Genomic DNA, 22,746 nt, shown 5'->3' with positions numbered 1-22,746 from the left:
CAAGAAGGTCATGGGATTGATTCCCACCTGTGGCCTTTCTGTGTGGAGTTTGCATGTTCTCCCTGTGTTTGTGTGGGTTTCCTCTGGGTGCTCTGGCTTCCTCCCAAATTGTCCAGGTTTCCTTTATAAAATAGATCTTGATCTCAATGTGACTAACCTGGTTAAATAAAGGTTGAATTATATTAATGACAATAAAATATGTTTAATAATTCAAATCAATCTGGAGGACAAATTCATTAAAATCTAAAAAAAAAAAAACCTTCAGGGGTGTTTAATACTTTTGAAAGTGACTGTCAATATATTCACACTAGCTCTTGACTTCATTTTCCAAATTATTGGTTTAGATCCATTTCGACAAAGTCTTCATTACCAACCAAACAATAAAATATAATCAAATATTTAAAAAAGAAAAGAAAAAAGCAGCCGGCTGTTACGTGCTTGTAGTCTCCCTAATGGTAGCTGACTGGTTGCTATGGAGCTCGGATTTAACAGCCTGGTTTGACGTTTGAGGACTCTTGACATCATCAAAAGGCAGACATGCTTCTTACACTGAAAAATGATGCAGCTGTTGTGAAACAGTGTTCAGGAAACTCAGGAGAGATCCACAAAATACTGCCTCGCGCCTGTCCCGTCAGATTCAGCTTTGCACGTCTGTTTTTCTTTTTTCTCTTAAGCAGCTTTCAAACACGATTTTCCTTAACAGGTTGTTGTTTTTTTTTTTAGATTTTCATTGTTCTGTTTTTTCCTGTCACTTCCTCTTCTTCACAAAACTCTTGCGTCATCATTCCGTCCAGTCGCCTTCCTGTGTTCTGTGAATCGGCGGTGGACGCTGCTCCATTAATGTTTTTTATCTTGTCGGCCTGTTTTTCAGATGGAGTATTATGTAACCTAGCGACACTATCATGATCTGGAACAGTTGGCTGAGAAGTCCTAGTTCCCACTTAGTGCTTTTATCAACGGCAGCAGCTTCTGGACGTTGTCATGCATTTAATGATACTTCATGTGAGTAGAGCCTGAAAGACCTTTTCTGCTGTGTGAATAAATAATCTCACATATGTCCATTTGTTCTGTTCTCGCTCAAAAGACATCTGCAGAGTCAGAGGCTCGCGTTAGAAAAGCAGAGCAGTTAAAGGGGCCACTGGTGCATTCTTTTGAGGAAAGTTGGCCCACGCTGGTCCAAAACAACACAAAGGTTCGGTCCAATTGTCGAGTAGCAGCAGCAGTAGTTCAAGTCCAAGAGACTATAATTTCCCTAAGAGTCAAACAACTTCAGTCTGCAATCAATAATATCTAGATCCTCTTCAGAATACCCTCAGTGTGGTGCCTGAAGGTTAATTGTATGGAGTACAGTGATATTCTCACAGGCCAACCCACCAGGAAGAGCACTCAGACCCAGATTTAAGCATTCAGATGGATTCAAAATAGTATGTCTCAGACAAGGTGAGACTTTTCAGTTTTTGCTGCTCTCCACTGCAGGAGGTGCTGTTGCTGTCTCTTTAGTGTCCTTCTTCCCTTCTTTCTTTTCCTCATCATCCTTGAAGAACAGAAGTGGAAACATGCCAAGGATACAGCCGATCCCGACCCCGATGGCTTTTCCCTGCAAACGGGAGTGTGGGTGTAAGAAGACGACAACAAACAGCGTGAGGCAGCGGGTTTTAAATAACTCACACAAGAACATATTTCAGCTTTACAGCTCAGTCGCTGCCATGAAGTCAGCTTCCAGTGTGTGACTGTTGCTCAGTCAGCAGCAGAGTGAGGCGTTCAAACAATGGAGGCAGCCAAAGTAACTTTAAGCAAGGCACTGAACCTCAAAAACCTCAGGCCACATCGGCCACACACATGGCACAGGGCACTAAGAATAAGAGTAAGAGTAAGGAGGTAAAAATATTAATCTAATTTGAAATTTTTGCACAAGGTCAGGTGTCATTATGGTCTGGCCCTCCTCTGAGACGTGACAGCTCAGGGTCTGACCTTGTATTTAGCCTGTGCTGTTAGTGTAGTGCTTGGACAGCAGAAACATAGAATGAATGATTGTGTTAGTCCGCCCCAGCCAGCTTATGTAGGCAAAAACAAGCAAATTAAAATAAAAACATATCCAGTAATGAGGATAAACTGAACTGCATCTGATGAATTTTAATGCACCAGATCGACTGGAAAAGCAACTTTGTTTTACCCTTCTATATGTAATAATCCATGGAGGTGTGTGCCACCTGCTGGATGGTTAGTAGCTGCAGGATAATGAAGAAAAATTACAAACAACTGTATGCATGTAGTTTATCTGCCTCCTCTGTCCAGTTAACAAGCTAAGCTAGCAACTGTGTGGAAAAATATGAACCCCCCTGAACTGGAAAATAACAGAACACATTCGACAAAAGAGTAGGAACAGTAAAACTGGGTAAAGAATGAGTGGAACATTTAGCTGAGGATGGTGCCACAGCTTTTTGTCAGTGTTGAAAAGTAGTGACAGCTCAGTTGAAACACTGTTAACAAAATGCTTCAAAACCATTGAAACACCAGTGTAGTGAAACACTGTTTTTGGAGTCAACAACAATGTAGTCAATCAGGCCTCAATGTCACTGACTTTTGAAACAACTATTTTGAAAGGTTGTACCTAATTCGCATCGTAGCATGTCCTCCCTCAGCACATCCATAAACCTCCTGTTTGGCCTCCCTCTTCTCCTCCTGCATGGCAAGTCCATCCTCAGCATCCTTCTGCCTATATACCCTGGTTCCCCTTTCACTCTTGCAGATATCTCTACCACAGATTATTCCTTTCTCCACCCACTCCACCCTGCCTGCATTCTCTTCTTCACCTTTCTACAACACTCTATACTGTATTACTTTAGACAGTTGACCCCAAGTATTTAAACTCATCTACCATAACCATCTTTATTCCTTGTAACCTCACTATTGCACTGTACTCCACAATGTGCAACTCCTCCTGGCCTTTCCTATACTTCTCCGTCAGCACTCAGAACAAACACTACATCTCTTGTGCTCTCTCAGCATGAAACCGCATTACTGCTCACAAATCTTCATCTCTTTTCTCAGTCTCGCTTCCACTACTGCTTCTCATAACATTGTGGCTGGTCAACTTTATCTCTATAGTTATTTCAACTCTGCACATCACCATTATTCTTAAAAAAACACAATCAGCACAATTCTTCTCCCCAGGCATCTTCTTGCTTTCTAAGATTTTATTCAACAATCAGGTTAAAAAAATGCACTGCCACCTCTCCTAAACTTTTCCACACTGCCACTGGTATATCATTTGGGCCTTTCCACTCTTCATAGCTGTCCTCACGTCATCCTTAGTAATCCCTTGCACTTCCAGATTTACTCTCTCCACATCATCCAGCCTTCTCTCTCATACTCTTCATTCAGCAACCCCTCAAAATACTCCCTCCACCTTGTCAACACATTATTCTGGCTTGTCAGCACATTTCCATCTGTATCCTTTATCACCATAAGCTGCTGCACATCCTTTCCAGCTCAGTCTCTCTGTCTAATTACTTGGTACAAGTCCTTTGGTCTTTCCTTAGTGTTCAAATTCATGTAAAATACATGCACAATATACCCATTCTTTAGCCTTTGCCCCATCTCTTTTCACATTATGCTGCATGTCCATGTAGTCCTCTCTACTTTGATCATATCACCAACTTTCCCAGTTCTTTTTTTTGCCAACTTCTTTCTCTTTATAGTTTACTGGACATCTTCATTGCACCAGTAAGTCTCTTTCTCTTCCCTCGTCTGTCCAGATGGCACACCCAGTACTTTCATAGCGGTCTCCCTCACTACACCTGTCCAGAATCACCTCCATCCCGTGTCTGTCTCATCTCCTCCCTGAATTTCACACAACAGTTTTTCTCCTTCAGCTTCCATCATCTAATCCTCAGTTCAGTTCTCTTCCTCTTCTTCGCCTCAAAGTCATCCTCCAAATGATCATCTGTTGTTATTCTCTCCCCTGCCACCACCTTACAAGCTCCAATTTCTCTGGCACTGAAACATAATAAAACATGTGACTGAAGGGCTACAGTCAGCACACGGTCTGTACGTGCACTAGCAGGCATGATGCTTGTAGAATTAAAAAGGTACCTTATCTGTGATAAAAGTGTAATTTTCAATATATTGAAAATTACAATTATTACTACTATCACAATTTTTAACTGACAACCATATGGACAATTTTCAACATTTTAATTCTCATAATCTATTGTTGGTGATGTATCTAAATCTAATATATGGAACTGGTACAAATTTTCAGTTATGTTATATAATTGCAAGTGAATGGACATAATTGTGTATAAATTTGTTTGTTTTGATACTTATGAGTATTTCCAAGTTGTTTGGCAGCTTTTCCTCATGATTAAAACCGACAAAATAACTCAAGTTTGAAACTTACCCCACAACATAACAGCTTGGTATGCCAACCAAATTTAAAACAATCAATAAGATGTATCCTTCGGTATAGCATTTACACACTCCGGGCATCAATTTGGCATACTTCTGATAATCCTGTAATAATGCAAAAATATGCCTACTCCTTTAATAAATGTGAGTAGTATACATTAAATAATCCAGATGATTTATCTGGATCTTGTGAGCAGAAGTTCATCACGAGTTAATTAACCCGGGGTGAGAGTCTGCAATTTCTGTTTGCTCATGTTTGATCTGTGTTTTACAGCTAGCCGTGAGTCTTTCTGTGCTGGACTAATAACTGCAGTAAATTACATTTCACAGCATAATAAAAGTAATTCAGTCCTGATTTACTCACTGGATGACTGAGCGATCCAAATGGAACATCACACACAGCTGTGATTCTGTTGTGCTGGTACACAACTCTGACATGTTTTGATGTTTACGACATTAAATGCACTTTGTAGCAGAAAACTCTGAAAGTAACTGTTTGTGTTAAGCATTTATGAAAAAGGTCCAAACTTAGGTGGTACAGAGAGTCAGAATTGTGGGTTGAGGATTGTACCTCAGTGTAGTACAGTGGTACTCACCGCGTGAGAGCTGACTCGGGTCTGCCACATGTCTGCCTGTTTTGGGCTCAGGTCTGGAATCTGCATCCCCAGCCGAGACGCCAAGGCCTCCACATAGCCTGCGAGCCTAAAGACGCAAACAAATAAAGAATTCAAAATGTCAAAAGAATGCCGCAACAATCTGCTCAGTGAAGAGTAAAACTGTTGATTAATTATGGCTTCTTATTTTCAAGCAAACAATATCAACGCATTTTCATTTAGAGATTTAAATAAACTGAGACCACAGAGGGACATGAAACTTGATGGACCCTAGTTTCCTCCAGACTGAGTTTGGTTTTCACACACAGCACCTGCATCGTAAATCACAAGCCCACGGACGATTGTGTGCGTCCACGGGTGAGACGGTATGAAAAATAAGGGAGGGGCGGTCTGTACTGATCACAGATCAACTATGATGCATTACACCTTCAGACACATGGTGTGGTTGGGTCTGGTTCCGCTTTGCTCTGGTATGAAAAAGTAGGGCAAGATGGAGCAAGATATAACGCTCCAGTTTATTTCAAATATGCTGTCCTGCCCTCTAGTCAAAATCCTTCTGCTCCACTCAGAAATGCCCACAGATGCTGTGTTCCCACCCAGTCTTATAAATAACGCGGCTCCCTTTGAGAGGGCTCCATAAATCCCTGGTTATTTTTTATGGAAATTACAGAAGGTAGAAACATTTTTAAATGGAAATTCTGTAAATTATGGAAGAATTGGCATCCCTGGATATACATTCCAAACATACAAAGAAGGCAGACGGGAAACAGAGCATATGCAACAAATCCTGGCATCAACTTTACCAACAATAAAACACCTGTGTGTCTCTATCAATGTTTAATTTGCAAAAACTGAAGTTGCTTTAAAATCTATAGAAATGCATAAAATGGTAAAAGCACTTGCAATAAAAGCTCACATCCAACACATTATGAAACAGAGGCTTAAAATCAATCAAAATGTCATCACTGAATTTGCATGTGGAAATGTTGGATTTCTCATGCTTTCCAAAAACATTCCACTGGGCAGGATCCTGCTCAATCTGGCAACACTGTGCACAATATAGTCTGGATTCATCGACTCCAGCCTGTTTGAATAGCACGTGGCTCTTAGATTCATCACCTACTGATGCATAATCCCATAACTCATAAGGACAAGCTTTACAAACATTGTTTCGTATTTGCTTTGTTTCAGTGTCACATAATTTATTCTTTCTGTAAATCTTCCATACTGCAGGTCATGGGCCATTAAACCACTGCAGGAATGACACTTTTCCACCCAAGGCAGCGACGTTAATGGGCACAGTAGTCAATCATAAAGAGAATGTCAAACAAATCAGCAGATTAATGTTTCAATCTGCTCCTTGTTGCTGCTGTGTGTCACAATCCAGCAGGATGTCAAATGTTGGCATTAATAACAAAAAGAGTGATAGAAATGAATATGGACGTCATGAATGTAGCATGCGAGTGCACACGCACACATTTTTTTTTTAACTGATAAACTGTTTCACATTAGAATCAACAAACATTCAAAACACAACTTTCTAAAACTTTGTTTCCATAGATGATCAATTCAGTCTTAAAAATGGGCTACAGCTAATGTTGTGTTTCTTAGCAGATATTCGTTTATGTGAAGGTGTAAGAATGCACATAGTGGGTTTTATCTTGATAGAGGGAACATAACGCGTGGCACCAGTGCTTAGTTGAGATGAATTTTATTACCTGCTTCAGTTTATGGCCCCTTCACACATAGTGCGAAGTTTGGACGGCGTTTGGAAGAAAACGGTGAAACAGCGCGAGACAGTTCGAAATTAGTGCACGAAACATCGTGCCGACAGGCAGGCATGCACGAACCCAGTGCGAGAGTTCATGCACGCGCCAGTGTCTGTCGAGCAGGAACAGTGCCAGGTGCAGCAAATGGCGCCACTTATGTGGAAGAAATAAAAACCAGCTGGTACGTGTGGAACCACATCGTGCCGCTTATGTGGAATAAATAAAAAATAAAAACCAGCCTGTACCCATGGGACCACATCGTGCCGCTTATGTGGAAAATTAAAAATAAAAAACACAAAACACAACACCTGGGATGCGAACTTGCTCCTTCCAAAAGCTCTGATTGCTAGTCAGAGACTTTACCACTGAGTTATGGAGCTGTTCTTTGAAAGCTGTAGGAAGCTGCCTCATATCAGGAAGGACATGGAAGTATTACAACAAAAAAAATTTAAATCCCACACCATATAAAAACACTGCATTTATCAAGCAAGCAATACAAATATGATCTGTCTGTTCCTCTGGTGATGACCCATGGTCACAGACATACAGTTATGAAATGATATGCATGAGAAGCAGTGTGCTCTGATGTCCACATCTACTGGTCAGGTGCGTCCAGTTGGTCACAGGCGTGTTCTGTCCGACACGTGTGTCTTGTGGATGGTGCGCCACAGCACAAACACTGCATCATGTGCAACAGAGCTCACATGGGTGACATGACAGTTAGAGCGCCCGCTCTGTGTTCTGATCTGATGGTCCATTTCAACCTGGGGGGCTGTCAGTGTCCGCTCCGTGCGCGCGCTCGCTTGCTGCAGCCTGTTGCCACCACGGAGATATAGGTTTTTATTTATGTCCATACAAATACAGAAATCAGACACACGCGCATCATAGTGGACAGTTGTTAGTCTGTGACTGTCCAAACACAGTAGGTGTTGTGTAACTGGAATGTCCAGAATGACAGATCACCACAGCTGCTTCTGTCGGAAGCCATATGTCCTGTGAGTGGAGCACACACACCCACGTGTCAGTGTGTGTTTGCAAAGTCACACTCGTGGGGAACTTAGACAAATTTCACAGCAGTACGACAGTGATTGTCTGGAGTCTCTTGTCGTGCCAAAAGCGCGACTGGCCACACATTTTCTAAGTGCAATGCGAGCGGTGTTAGATGTTCGTGTGTTTCACCTGGAATTTGGCTGGCACCTGCTGCAAGAGGGTGCGATGGGTTCGCACAGCATACACTCTGTCTTTCAGGAGCTTGTGTGCACAAATAGTTGTAGCAACAGGTGTACGACGTGTTGGTGGCAGGGATGACATTACATGGTTTGCACATGATTCCTGCGTCATGTGCACTAAGTGTGCACTTCGTCCAAACTTTGCACTATGTGTGAAGGGCTCCTTAGGCGTGATATCAACCTGGCACATTTTCATTAGACTGAATGAATGCAAAAGTGTCACATATGTCATCTTTTAGGAATCGTATTGTGGGTGGGCACTACATGGATGTCATAGTCATCACCAATGTGACAGTGGGCCACGGAATGGATCATGCAATACCATCAACATCATGATCAGTTTTTCAGATCAGTTATTTGATCTGGATAATTTCTGATTGGTAGATGTTAATAAGAAATACAGACAGGTCCATAAGTAACTGGACAGTGACAATTTTTTAATTTTGCCTGTGCATAGTGCAGCTTTTGTCGATGGATTAGCAAAGAGAAGGATTTTCATATAGGAAAACAGACCAAATCTAGGCTCAGATCTCCCATGTTCCTTCTGGCAAACTGCACCTGAAATTTCACGCTTGTTTTTTTTTCTGAAAATCCTTCTCTGTGCTACGCTGCCGTGAAGCTGTATGCAACTGACAACAGTCAGACCATGACCAGTTTCTTCAATCACAGAAATCTGTAGCTCCTTCAGAGTTGTCACGGGTGTTTTCCTTCACTAATCTCCTTCTTGAGTGGTCGGTTTTTGAAAACTACCTGCTCTGGATAGATTTACCCTAAGGTCCATGGTGTTTTCATTTAATGACTGATGTAAATGAAGTCTAAGAGATATTCAGTGACTCAGAAATTAGGCTTTATCCAACAAAAATTCTTAAATTTCATTTGTCCCATTACTTATGTACTCTGAAAATAGAAGGAGGTTAGGTCTGTGAGCATGTGCTGGTGTCGCACTTTACCACAATGCTACGCCAACAATGGAGACACTATGTATTCGAAGAGTCATCATATCTGAATGGTTCATTTAAAATAACCATCTACACTGCAAGCACATACTGACTGTTTCACTTAAACTCCACTGTGGTGTTGTACAGATGCAAGATTACAAAAATTGTGTCACTATCCAAATACCTACAATAAGTGTACAACCTATGACACATCACCAGACATAAAATAAAAAAGGAATAAAGGAAAAATTTGCCTTTGGTTTAAAAATAAATAAATAAAATGAACAATTCCAGATAATTTCAGTGAATAGTCATGCTGTGGTGAAACTCTACTTTGTGTGAAAACCATGTTAAGCTGAGTAACAGTTGCTCACAGAATTGATTTTAAAATCATGTTTCATGCTCTTGTGGGGGCAGAAACAATACAGAAGGCATAAAGTGGGGGAACAAAAACCTGGTGCAGTGAAATTTTTTAAACTAAAACAGGTCTTTGTCTGTCAGCAAGAATAAAAATGTGTCAAAAGCAGGAACCGCTAATATAATCAAGTGGCACAGCAATAGCACAGTGTCAAAAACTAACCTATGCAAAAGCTAACGGCTGGCGATCTCACAATAATACAATCACATGAACCGAATTTAAAGGTCTGATGCACTTTAATGTGCGTGCTGAGTGTCAGGCTACTGAGGAACACACACACACACACACGCGCAGCAGGTAATTCCAGTGGGAGAAATGAAATTCAGCCAACACCATGAGCCAGAAGACACGTTCATCCTCACGACACTAATGACTCCTCAGTTCACTGCACACATAAATAAGCTCAGGTTGTCAAATATGGTTTTAAGTAACAAACAGCTGTGAGAAAAAGATAAGGTGAGGTTTGTGTGTGGGAGAAAAATGTGCAATTGTCAAGCTTCCACTGCAAAAAACCTACATTTTCCCATGAGAGAGTGTGTGTGTGTGAGATGGATTTAAGAAAAAGGAGCAGAAATATACATGCTTTCCAAAAAGATCATAGCAACATATTGTAAAACAACATTTTATGTAATTACTGATCTCAAGAAGTTTTCAAGTTTGGATTTTCATAGTGTGCCTGAATGAATAGAATCTCAAGCGTCTCAATGTTAAGAAAAAGTGTTTTTAGCCCCAGTGATGAACTTTAATCCCTTGAAAATGGGTTCTGTCTCATTCACACACACACACACACACACACACACACACACACACACACACACACACACACACACACACACACACACACACACACACACACACACACACACACACACACACACACACACACACACACACACACACACTTCATTCTAACTCTGTGGGGACAAAACGTGCAGATGTGCTTTTCTCAAACACTTGTTGGTCTGACTCGAAATACCATCATTGCCTTTTGTAAATATACTGAAAGGTTTCTCACATATTCTGTCTTCCTCCTTTTGGGAAGTAACCAACTCCAACTTTGCTGTTTCCATGCTGTGTAATCTGAGTGTAAAGTACTGCAAAGGGCGCGAAGGGTTGTACTTGGTCCCTTAATTAATCATGGGTGTGTTTTGGGCATAGCTAAACTAATCCTTTAAGAATTGACATACGAGGTCTGTCAATAAAGTATAGGTCCTTTTTATTTTTTCAAAAACTATATGGATTTCATTCATATGTTTTTACGTCAGACATGCTTGAACCCTCGTGCGCATGCGTGAGTTTTTCCACGCATGTCGGTGACGTCATTCGCCTGTGAGCACTCCTTGTGGGAGGAGTCGTCCAGCCCCTCGTCGGAATTCCTTTGTCTGAGAAGTTGCTGAGAGACTGGCGCTTTGTTTGATCAAAATTTTTTCTAAACCTGTGAGACACATCGAAGTGGACACGGTTCGAAAAATTAAGCTGGTTTTCGGTGAAAATTTTAACGGCTGATGAGAGATTTTGAGGTGATACTGTCGCTTTAAGGACTTCCCACGGTGCGAGACGTCGCGCAGCGCTCTCAGGCGCCATCGTCAGCCTGTTTCAAGCTGAAAACCTCCACATTTCAGGCTCTATTGATCCAGGACGTCGTGAGAGAACAGAGAAGTTTCAGAAGAAGTCGGTTTCAGCATTTTATCCAGATATTCCACTGTTAAAGGAGATTTTTTTTAATGAAAGACATGCGGACGGATTGCAGCGTCGGCTCGCAGCCGCCGCGACGCTCCGCCACAGGAAAAACACCTCTGTTGGAAGCCTTAAGGACAAGTTGGAACATGTCCAGCTGTTAAACAATTTCTCATATACTCACTCCACTGAAAGCCACCTGGATTTTACAAATGGTTATCAACACGGAGGTGTTTTTCCTGTGCCGCCACACCACGCCGGCTGCGTCCCGACGCGCGGACCCGTCCGCACGTCTTTCATTAAAAAAATCTCTTTAACAGTGGAATATCCGGATAAAATGCTGAAACTGACTTCTTCTGAAACTTCTCTGTTCTCTCACGACATCCTGGATCAACAGAGCCTGAAATGTGGAGGTTTTCAGCTTGAAACAGGCTGATAACGGCGCCTGAGAGCGCTGCGCGACGTCTCACACCGTGGGAAGTCCTTAAAGCGACAGTATCACCTCAAAATCTCTCATCAGCCGTTAAAATTTTCACTGAAAACCAGCTTAATTTTTCGAACCGTGTCCACTTCGATGTGTCTCACAGGTTTAGAAAAAATTTTGATCAAACAAAGCGCCAGTCTCTCAGCAACTTCTCAGACAAAGGAATTCCGACGAGGAGCTGGACGACTCCTCCCACAAGGAGTGCTCACAGGCGAATGACGTCACCGACAGGTGTGGAAAAACTCACGCATGCGCACGAGGGTTCAAGCATGTCTGATGTAAAAACATATGAATGAAATCCATATAGTTTTTGAAAAAAATAAAAAGGACCTATACTTTATTGACAGCCCTCATATGCTGGAACTGAACACATTACTATTTAGACAGCGGACTCCCCTATGAGGCACAGAAATGTACAACCCCTGGCAAAAATTATGGAATCACCGGCCTCGGAGGATGTTCATTCAGTTGTTTAATTTTGTAGAAAAAAAAAGCAGATCACAGACATGACACAAAACTAAAGTCATTTCAAATGGCAACATTCTGGCTTTAAGAAACACTATAAGAAATCAGGAAAAAAATTGTGGCAGTCAGTAACGGTTACTTTTTTAGACAAAGCAGAGGGAAAAAAATATGGTATCACTCAATTCTGAGGAAAAAATTATGGAATCATGAAAAACAAAAGAACGCGCCAACACATCACTAGTATTTTGTTGCACCACCTCTGGCTTTTATAACAGCTTGCAGTCTCTGAGGCATGGACTTAATGAGTGACAAACAGTACTCTTCATCAATCTGGCTCCAACTTTCTCTGATTGCTGTTGCCAGATCAGCTTTGCAGGTTGGAGCCTTGTCATGGACCATTTTCTTCAACTTCCACCAAAGATTTTCAACTGGATTAAGATCCGGACTATTTGCAGGCCATGACATTGACCCTATGTGTCTTTTTGCAAGGAATGTTTTCACAGTTTTTGCTCTATGGCAAGATGCATTATCATCTTGAAAAATGATATCATCCCCAAACATCCTTTCAATTGATGGGATAAGAAAAGTGTCCAAATATCAACGTAAACTTGTGCATTTATTGATGATGTAATGACAGCCATCTCCCCAGTGCCTTTACCTGACATGCAGCCCCATATCATCAATGACTGTGGAAATTTACATGTTCTCTTCAGGCAGTCATCTTTATAAATCTCATTGGAACGGCACCAAACAAAAGTTCCAGCATCATCACCTTGCCCAATGCAGATTTGAGATTCATCACTGAATATGACTTTCATCCAGTCATCCACAGTCCATGATTGCTTTTCCTTAGCCCATTGTAACCTTGTTTTTTTCTGTTTGGGTGTTAATGATGAATTTCGTTTAGCTTTTCTGTATGTAAATCCCATGTCCTTTAGGCGGTTTCTTACGGTTCGGTCACAGATGTTGACTCCAGTTTCCTCCCATTCGTTCCTCATTTGTTTTGTTGTGCATTTTCGATTTTTGAGACATATTGCTTTAAGTTTTCTGTCTTGGCGCTTTGATGTCTTCCTTGGTCTACCAGTATGTTTGCCTTTAACAACCTTCCCATGTTGTTTGTATTTGGTCCAGAGTTTAGACACAGGTGACTGTGAACAACCAACATCTTTTGCAACACTGCGTGATGATTTACCCTCTTTTAAGAGTTTGATAATCCTCTCCTTTGTTTCAATTGACATCTCTCGTATTGGAGCCATGATTCATGTCAGTCCACTCTCCAAGGTGCGATCACTCCTTTTTAGATGCAGACTAACGAGCAGATCTGATTTCATGCAGGTGTTAGTTTTGGGGATGAAAATTTACAGGGTGATTCCATAATTTATTCCTCAGAATTGAGTGAGTTCATATTTTTTTCCCTCTGCTTGGTCTAAAAAAGTAACCGTTACTGACTGCCACAATTTTTTTCTTGATTTCTTATAGTGTTTCTTAAAGCCAGAAAGTTGCTATGTGAAATGACTTTAGTTTTATGTCATGTCTGTGATCTGCTTTTTTTCTACAAAATGCCTCACCAGATTAATGCTACTAAATGTACAGTGCATCTGAAAAGTATTCACAGCACTTCACATTTTCTACATTTTGTTATGCTACAGCTTTATTCCAAATGGAGTAAATTATTTTTTCCCATCAAAATTCAACTCACAACACCCCATAATGACAACATGAAAAGGTTTTTTTTTCTATTTTTGCAAATTTATTAAAAATTAAAAAAAAAACTAAGAAATCACATGTACATAAGTATTCACACCCTTTGCTCAATACTTTGTGAACTCAGCAATGTACTGAGCTCAATACTTCGGCCTCACTCGACGTTTGGTATTAATATGTTTTAAACCTTTCAAACATTATTTATGACCTACACATAAAATAAAATAATTAAACTAATATTAACTGAAACTGGCTTAAAATGTGACTCTTACAATAGGCCTCGGTCACAAAATTTACAAATTTTAAATTGTTTATGTTATTCTGCTTAATATAGGTCCAATCATGTCTGAGAAGGGCCCATCATGTGGAAAAAAAATGGCCCATTACGTCAGGCACTGAGGGGCCATTAGCTCAAACAGCACTTTTGAAGTATGAATCACTGTGTCAAGAAAATAAGCTTAATTTCAAACTGCATTATGTCATGTTATCTTGGTGAAGACTCATTAGAAAAATTACACAAAATAAATGTTAGGGGAAATCTTTGTTTATGCTATGTGTTTCTGTGGGGGTAAAAAAAGAGGAATATTGGTCACTATATCATCTTATCAAATTTTAGAATTAACCAATGCCAAAACCACTATCGGTTTTAAAAATATTGTATAGGCCAGGCTCTAGTGCAGACAATAAAGGATGTTGTGCTAGAGGCTGAAATTAAACAGCCTGGCTGTTTTTACACATCTGTTATCTGAGACACAGTTTTATGTTGAGCAGTTATGTGGAAAGAAGAACCTGCAAATGTAAGCAACAATTACTACCCATTCATAATTCCTTGTATCCCACTAATACATTTGACATTTATCCTATTTATTTCTCATCTTGCTGAATACAATACTGTTTTCCTGGCTGTATCTTCTGCCCAAGAAAGTCAGAATCACAAGAATCAGAATTGCCTTTATTATCATTGTAATCTGCATTGCAACGATATTTGAGTGCAACTCCAAAAAGGTTCTTTTCCGAGGTGCAAGTAATTGTTAGCCAAATAAAAGATAATAAAATTTAACAATAAATTATTCAAGGTATATGTACAATTAAATTAAATAAAATGTGGACCAAGTAAAATGTAAAACGAGAATTATATACAACTGTGGAATAATATTGCACGGGAAATATTGTACATGGTTTACAGATATTGCACAAGAAAGTCTACACTGTGGCTGTGAAAGAAACAAGCAGCAGCTGAGATGACTCCAGGATGGAGCCTCAGCAGGAACCAGAATGTGTGTCAGGCTAAATTATAGACTTCAACAACGTTCAGCTGATTTTCAATATCTGCCAAATGTTGACATCAAACAAAAAAACCCTTCAAATTCAATTATACATGAATGTCTAGTTAGTACACCGACATGTTCGGTCTTCCACAGAGGCAAGCAGTCATTTTGTTGATGCATACAAGGGGGCGTTCTGCAAAATCACAACTTGTAATCATGACACTATTAATCTAAGAAGAGAGAAAGGACGCACTGCCTCTGTTTGCATTTTCTGACTGACCGACTGAGAAAAAAACAAACACTTTCCCAGAGTAATGCTGGTGTGTACTGAGTATACCTTGTATGGCAGCACCCTCACATCGGGGTGAATGTGAGGCATTATTGTAAAGCGCTTTGAGCATCTGATGCAGATGGAAAAGCACTATATAAATGCAGTCCATTTAATGTGGTCATTGTGAGCAGGACTTCTGAGAAATATGTAAATGTGGTGAAACCCCCCCCCCCCCCCCCGACCAAAGTGTGATAAAATATGGGAATGGTAAAAAAGAAAGAGAAGAAGGCTGATTTATGAACACTGCTGCAAGAAGTGTTAGAAGAATTCCTGTGTATAAAATAAAAATTTGAAAAATAAATCTCTGATCTGCTGTGGTGACCCTGAGTGAAGAAAGGAGAAGCTGATGAGACTTAGGAAAATAAAATTTGATTATTAGGACTAGAGAATCAATATTTCTCTTCCCAGATTGCCTTAGAATGTCAGGCTTACTGGTAAAGCAGGGCTGGACACAAATGCAGGATTTAGATGTCGATAAAACAGGGTTTAACAAGAGTTCAGGCAGGGTTCGGTACACAGGTAGGCAGGTCAAAATAAATAACATGATCCAAAGCATTAGGCAAAAAAAAAAAAAAAAAACAGGCAGGCAGACAAAAACAAACAAACAAACAAACAAAAAAAAAAAAACACAGGTAGACTAAAGCAGGACAAGATGCTCAGAAGAAAAATGCTCAAAAGTGGCTCAAGGCTCAACAATCGCACAACCAGACAAGGTGAAAGTGTGACTTAAATAGAGAGAGTGATTAGCAGGAAATGCAGGACAGGTGTGTGTGGAAGATCTGGAAAGGGGTGTGGCAAGCAGGAGAGAGGACCAAAAGGAAACGCCCATCACCAAGCAGAAGACAGCAGACAAGATAAGTCCCTCCAACAAAACCCCAAGCAAACTTAACAGTGACAGAGAACCAGCAGAAATAAAACAAAGAATACAAAAGACACACTCCTTCACAGACCCCAATCATGACATAGAATACAGGAAAAAAGGATATAGATTTTAAAACATTTTCTGAGGGAGCATGCCCCTGAAGTGTCTAAAAGTGACAACCTCCCCACCCACCCAATCACCATGAAGCTAGATCGGCTCTTGCAACCTCACCTTATAATGTAATTCAAGCTGAGAGTTTCATAGCTACACATTAGACTGGTAACAATTTACTGTGATGTGATGCTAAAAATGTAAAATCCCAAATTAAGAGAATGTGGACACTTGAAGTGAGAAGATGTTTTTACTTTGTGAAGAAAGGAAATAAGACTACTGACATACAGTACCAGCGTGGCCACCATGAAGTACATCCAGGAATGACACACAAGCTTGTTGTTCGCACACAGAATGGTATTTATCAGAGTCTAGTGTCAGGATTAAGTGATGCAACAGTTAAATCAATGTTGTATTATGATTGTTTTTTCACTTTAAAAATGGGCAAAAAATTCCTCATGAAGGAAACAGAGTCTACAGGCTTTTCTTTGCAACCAGTTTAGGAGGTTGGCCCCAAAAGTTGGTATTGTGTGTGGACCTGGTGCCATGTGAGTGCCAGTGTGAACTGACATGACATTAAAAAGCTTGTAAACAGGAAAACCAGGAGTCTTTATGACAGCTTTGGAACCAAGACTCAGACCTCTGTTTTTTGACAAGCTAATCTTTATTTAACTGCAAAACAGTAGAATTTAACTAGCTGGAAAGAAAGGAGCTTTCATACAGAAAAATAATGTAGTTGCATTTTGCACCAAAACTGAAAGAAAAATGGAAATGATCAAAAACATGGTTTGAAAGTGCCCCTTCAAAAATGCAAATAGCAAGGGTCTCTGAAAAATATCCAAATTCTTTAAACTGTCTAGAAAACGGCCTTGGGCCCTGGACAACCACCCAGGTCTATAGCACAATCACATTCTGCTTCCACGGGATATTAATGGACCTGCAGTGTGCCTGCCCACACCTCATTTTTGGACCAACAAACCCACACATGTACACAGATGAGTGTAATGGGCCTTTCACACTGAACACTTCAGGCCAATCCGTCAACGCTTTCCAATACGTCGGATGCGTTTCCAACGCGACGTGACGTCAGTTGCTTCGCTTCGGAAGCAGCAAGGGGGCGGAGATTGCCACGTCACACTCTGGCTGTTTTCACAATCTCAAAAAAGTTCAGCGATTGCCATCTTGAATTTGCATCACCTGAACCACAAAAAAGCTTTAAAAAACAGCAGTAGAATGATTCTCCCATTACCCTGCTGGGAGAAGCTTTTTTTCAGCTACTTTTCGGAGTGACGCCGACTGAGGGAGGACTGACAACTTGGTGGGATATCGATCGAACCGCGACAGTGAGCCGACCCGCACAGAGAAGCCGGCCTTCAGGCATCATCCCTGGGCAGACCGAGGCAGGCAGCCGGGGGATGGAGCAAACCCACTCAGTCCGAAATCTTCCACTATTTGGATATATGCGAAGTCCCAGTTTGCCCAATGGAGTTTAGTTCTGCAGCTTTATCGAGGTGCACTGCTGTGAAGGTTTAATGATCGGCTAACGTTAGCTTAGCCTTTTAGCACAGTTGATCTGAGTGAACACTTTAATTTGTAAATGGTTCAGTCTTTTTTATTTTTACCAAATAAAGCTACAACTTTTTTCAGACACCACAAAAGCTCAACTTTAAATAACTTTTTTTTCGGGCGTTTTTTTCCATCGTTTTTTTTCCCCATTTTTTTATATATATAAACTGTTTAGTGCTTCTTTATATTTAAAAAAAAAATTATTTGTCCCAATCAAGAACATTTGCTGTGCAGACAACCAAACTTCCACTGATGAGCTGAAGACCATGAAGTCGAGTCGAAAGAAAACATCTTTGCTCTTCAGCAACACCACCAGAGTTCAAAGCTGCAGAAGAGACCTTCATCTGGTCCCGAGAATCACCTGCTTCTAAATAAAAGGCTCTTTCAACAGCAACTATTTGTTGAAATGACTATATAAAAAAAAAAATTCATCATGAGGTTTATGTCACAGAAATCCTACTTTATAATCACACTGCAGTCATTGTAAAATTATTTCTTGTTGCATTTATAATAAACATTTGTATTTATTTAGTGTCTGTTTTTCTGGTTGAAATGAGATATAAATAATCTACCAGACTTAAAAAATGTACAAATTTCCATGTTATTTTGTCTGTTGGGGGAGTTTGTCTGTTGGGGGAGGTGATGGTCTAGTGGTTAAAGTGTTGGGCTTGAGTCCAGAAGATCATGGGTTCAAATCCCCGCCTGACTGGAAAATCACTATGGGCCCTTGTGCAAGGCCTTTAATCCCCTATTGCTCCCGGTGTGTAGTGAGTGCCTTGTATGGCAGCACCCTGTCATCGGGGTGAATGTGAGGCATTATTGTAAAGCGCTTTGAGCATCTGATACAGATGGAAAAGCACTATATAAATGCAGTCCATTTACCATTTGTCTAAAAATAAATGTCCGAGGGTCCTTATGTTAAAGAAATTATCTAATCTGAAATAACGTGGTTTTAATTTACAGATGAAAGGTTTCTAAATTATCAGGTTGTCCTAAAAGTTCCCTAAAAAGCCTTCAGTTGGTTCAGAATGCTGCAGCTAGAGTACTGACGGGGACTAGCAGGAGAGAGCATATCTCACCCCTGTTGGCCTCCCTTCATTGGCTTCCTGTTAATGCTAGAATAGAATTTAAAATTCTTCTTCTTACTTATAAGGTTTTGAATAATCAGGTCCCATCTTATCTTAGGGACCTCGTAGTACCATATTACCCCATTAGAGCGCTTCGCTCTCAGACTGCGGGCTTACTTGTAGTTCCTAGGGTTTGTAAGAGTAGAATGGGAGGCAGAGCCTTCAGCTTTCAGGCTCCTCTCCTGTGGAACCAGCTCCCAATTCAGATCAGGGAGACAGATACCCTCTCTACTTTTAAGATTAGGCTTAAAACTTTCCTTTTCGCTAAGGCTTATAGTTAGGGCTGGATCGGGTGACCCTGGACCATCCCTTGGTTATGTTGCTTTAGACGTAGACTGTGTTTCATAATTATTGTATGGCCTTGCCTTGCAATGTGGAGCGCCTTGGGGCAACTGTTTGTTGTGATTTGGCGCTATACAAGAAAAAAGTTGATTGATTGATTGATTAAAGAACCATTTATTGATTTATTTAGCTATTTTAATTACAAGCGTTCTAAACTTTTTTTAACAGTAATCAGAAATTTTGAGGTAACAAACAACAAAAAACATTTCCAAGGATTTTTCTTCATAAATGAGCAGTCCTGGCACACGTTACTGTTTTGTACAGATCAGTGGTTTCTGCCACTAGTCTTCCGTGTTTTGGCCCGACGCGTTGTTCCTATTGGACAGCGCAAAAGTACGTCACAGCTCAGAGCGTCGAAAGTTGGATTGGGTTGAACTTTGACCGCGTCAGTCTGCTGACAAGTGGCAATGCGCGCTCCCGTCAGAAGCGTCGGTTTAGCTCGGCTTTTGACGCGACGCTTCTGACGCATCTAAAAAGCAACGCGTCTCATTGAAAATAATGCTTTTTAGACCGTTTTTTGACGCATTTGATGCTTCCGACGTGTCCAGTGTGAAAGGCCCATAATTCTAATGGAGAATCAAAGGATAACAATTGCACAATTTAAATGATCACAATTAATAACCTTTACGTTGTGCAGTGTAGTACTTTGTGCCAAGTGAAAATGGAACACTATGAGCCAAAGTGTGACTCAAACCATGATTGATGAAAAATGTATCAAACTCTCTGTGCTGTTTTGCACAGTCTGTTTGCCTGTTACACTGGGGGTCAAAAGCCTTGTTTGTATATCATGTTGGAGACTGACTGCTCTTCTAACAGAAAGCTGATGTTATATGAAGAAATGACAAATTAATGGACAATTTTCAAGTTGTGCTGCCGAGACTTCCGGTTAGTGAGCCTCTCACTCGCGTGTTTGGCGTGATTAAAAACAACAGCCTGTTATGACGCCTCGCAGCTAACCGATCGGTTGTTATGGGCCAGTTACTGTGTTTGTGAAGCGTTGTGTATTCTCTAAAAAAACTAAAATCAAAAAGTGAACCACTCAGTCTGCAAATCTGAGCAAAAAAAACACAAAAGTGACAGACGTCTGCTGCAGAGCTTTTTTCAGAGACTGTTCGTCAGTGTGGTCCCGGTGTGAGGACAGTGCTAAACTCCTCACACCGGCCAGAGAGAGACAGCAGCCGGGCGAATAGCAAACTTCGACTGTGGGTGCCCAGACGCCGGGTCAGTAGTCACTCCTGGTTGTTATGACGCCTCACGGAGCAAATGACTGATCGGATGTTGTGACTAGGGATTGGATCTTATGATGTTATGTATTGATAAGATTTTATCGATATCATTATCGATTCCGTTTAATCGATCGATTCCTTATCGATAGCTCTTGTGAATTTTCTGTGTACTAAAGTAGGCTTTACAGGTTTTCTATGTCAGCAACATTTTAAATTGGTCACTGGATCCTTGATCTCTGGACAATCTGTAGTTTTTGTCAAAAGCATTTCCTTTCAGACATTTTGGCATGAATGTCTCTCCGTACCTCTGAGCTGAGCTCAGCCGGCTGCTGCTCGTCAGTGCAGGACGTCTTGTTTTGGGAGGAAAAAACATTTTGATCGATTGCAGTTTGGAAAGAGTTGTCATTTGATTTAAATGGTGTTTCGCTTTGAATTTATTAAATCTGAGTAGACTGTCTTTCTAACTTGACTTGACAGAGACCGGTGCAGTGTTTGGAACTGTGTGAACAGAACGGCGGACGATTCTCATTTCTTTCTTGCAACAAGACAGGTTAGTGACTTTAATCTGCAAAAAAATGACTCACAATTGACATATTCAGGGATGAAAGTGGTGAAAAACAAACATACAAAAAAAAAAAAGCTGACATCCAAAATTACTCCCCAACACCACCCGCACAAAAATGTTTGAATTCTAGAAGCTCTGAAAAGCAATCTGGGGCTATTCCAGACAATAACTGCAGTGAGTGCAGCATCCATTTTGGTGAGGGAAAAAACCCAACTTTCCTTGTTCAATTCATTCCAGTAGTATTCTGCTCTTACTAGGATGCAGCAGTTTTCTAGCTTGGCAGATAGTTCTGGAGGAAATCACTGAAGAAATTAACAAACTGAAATATGGTTTGACCGAAACTAATTGTCAATCTTAATAAAACAGGGATGAAATGGAGGTGTAAGAGTCACTAGGTGTTCACAGGAAACACTTATTTATTCTATATATTTATTTATTTATTTTCATTGTTAGTTGGTTTTATCTTTTCTGTTGTTCTTTTTGTCTCTTTCTCTAAAATTGTATTGTAGCATTATTAGTTATTATGAGTTATTATTACTATTATTGTTGTTGTTTGCTATTATTACTAATATATTAATAAAAATAAATTTAAAAAAATTCCAATTTGACTCTTTTGCGGACAATGTAATGCTGAGCCATTAATTATACAGAAAACAAATGAAGAGTTCAGATGCAAAACCCCAGTAAGTATTTTTTTTTTTTAAATGGAGAAAATGCAGTTGAAAATGGAGATTTAAAGGAAACCATATTCAGAAATGCACAGACTTTCATCAATAAAATGAAAACAGTTTGTTCAAATTCTTTCATATTTCACACACTGGTGGTCCCCTTGACAGCCAAGTACATGTTGGCCTCAACTAAAAATGTATGGTTTTGGAGATACTGGGTTTTGCATCTGAACTCTTGAAATGCACACAAACGTGCTGAGATGCGAACAGCTTAATGCTAACTTAACAATGAAAATGCCATAGACATGCTAAGTTATAAAAATACATCTATCAACTGTTTCAGAAGACCATAACAGGTTGGCTTAACATAAAAAAGGTAAATATTACTCACAGGCATATGCTCTTTAGGGTTTTAGCTGGAAAAAAATTAGATAAAGCGAAATAAAACAATGAACTAATGAAGTAGCAGATCGAAGCACTGCTTCGATCTACGAAACACTTCTCTGATTGGTTCAAGGTTCAAAGCAAAGCTGCACTGCAGAAACGCTGATTACAGACCCACTGTAGGGTCTGTAATCAATGTAGAGAAATGATCATTTTCCTGACAAACACCCCCCAAACAACGGCCACTCTGAAGGGCCGATAAGAGAATTGTTAAGCAAAAAGGTTATTGATGTCGGTGGATCCAATCATTTCTTAACGATCCCGAAAGGAACTGGTTTTCGATACCCGTGCCTAGTTATGACGCCTCACGGAGTGGCTAACCAATCCGTTGCTAGGACCCCTCACAGAGTGGTTAACTGATCAAAGCTGGATGCCGGTTAAATGATGTCTCTGAAAGTCAACGTAAGTTCAGACTTCTTGTTTTGTTTGGGCTTTGGTGTCCTTCGTTAGTGCCATGTGACTGGGGCTTATACATTCATTGCTAGGAAAGTTCAAACGACCAAAATACCAACATTCTGGGTGCATGAA

General features: G+C 40.4%; 1 protein-coding gene across 1 annotated transcript in view; it reads right to left on the bottom strand.

Annotated features, from left to right (window-relative positions):
* Positions 1 to 1,028: 1,028 nt before the first annotated feature.
* The window catches only part of LOC117514673 (transmembrane protein 65-like), a 165,103-nt gene continuing 143,385 nt past the window's right edge, over positions 1,029 to 22,746 (bottom strand). Inside the window, exons 7-8 of the mRNA XM_034175242.1 lie at positions 5,007 to 5,112; positions 1,029 to 1,597 (exon numbers count right to left, since the gene is read on the bottom strand). Of these exons, the coding sequence (XP_034031133.1) occupies positions 1,451 to 1,597; positions 5,007 to 5,112 (253 nt within the window). The 3' untranslated portion in view covers positions 1,029 to 1,450. The remainder of the gene's footprint in view (positions 1,598 to 5,006; positions 5,113 to 22,746) is intronic.

This window comes from Thalassophryne amazonica, chromosome 7 (assembly GCF_902500255.1).
Source record: "Thalassophryne amazonica chromosome 7, fThaAma1.1, whole genome shotgun sequence".
Taxonomy (NCBI): domain Eukaryota; kingdom Metazoa; phylum Chordata; class Actinopteri; order Batrachoidiformes; family Batrachoididae; genus Thalassophryne; species Thalassophryne amazonica.
This window is presented reverse-complemented; position numbering and strand designations above follow the sequence as displayed.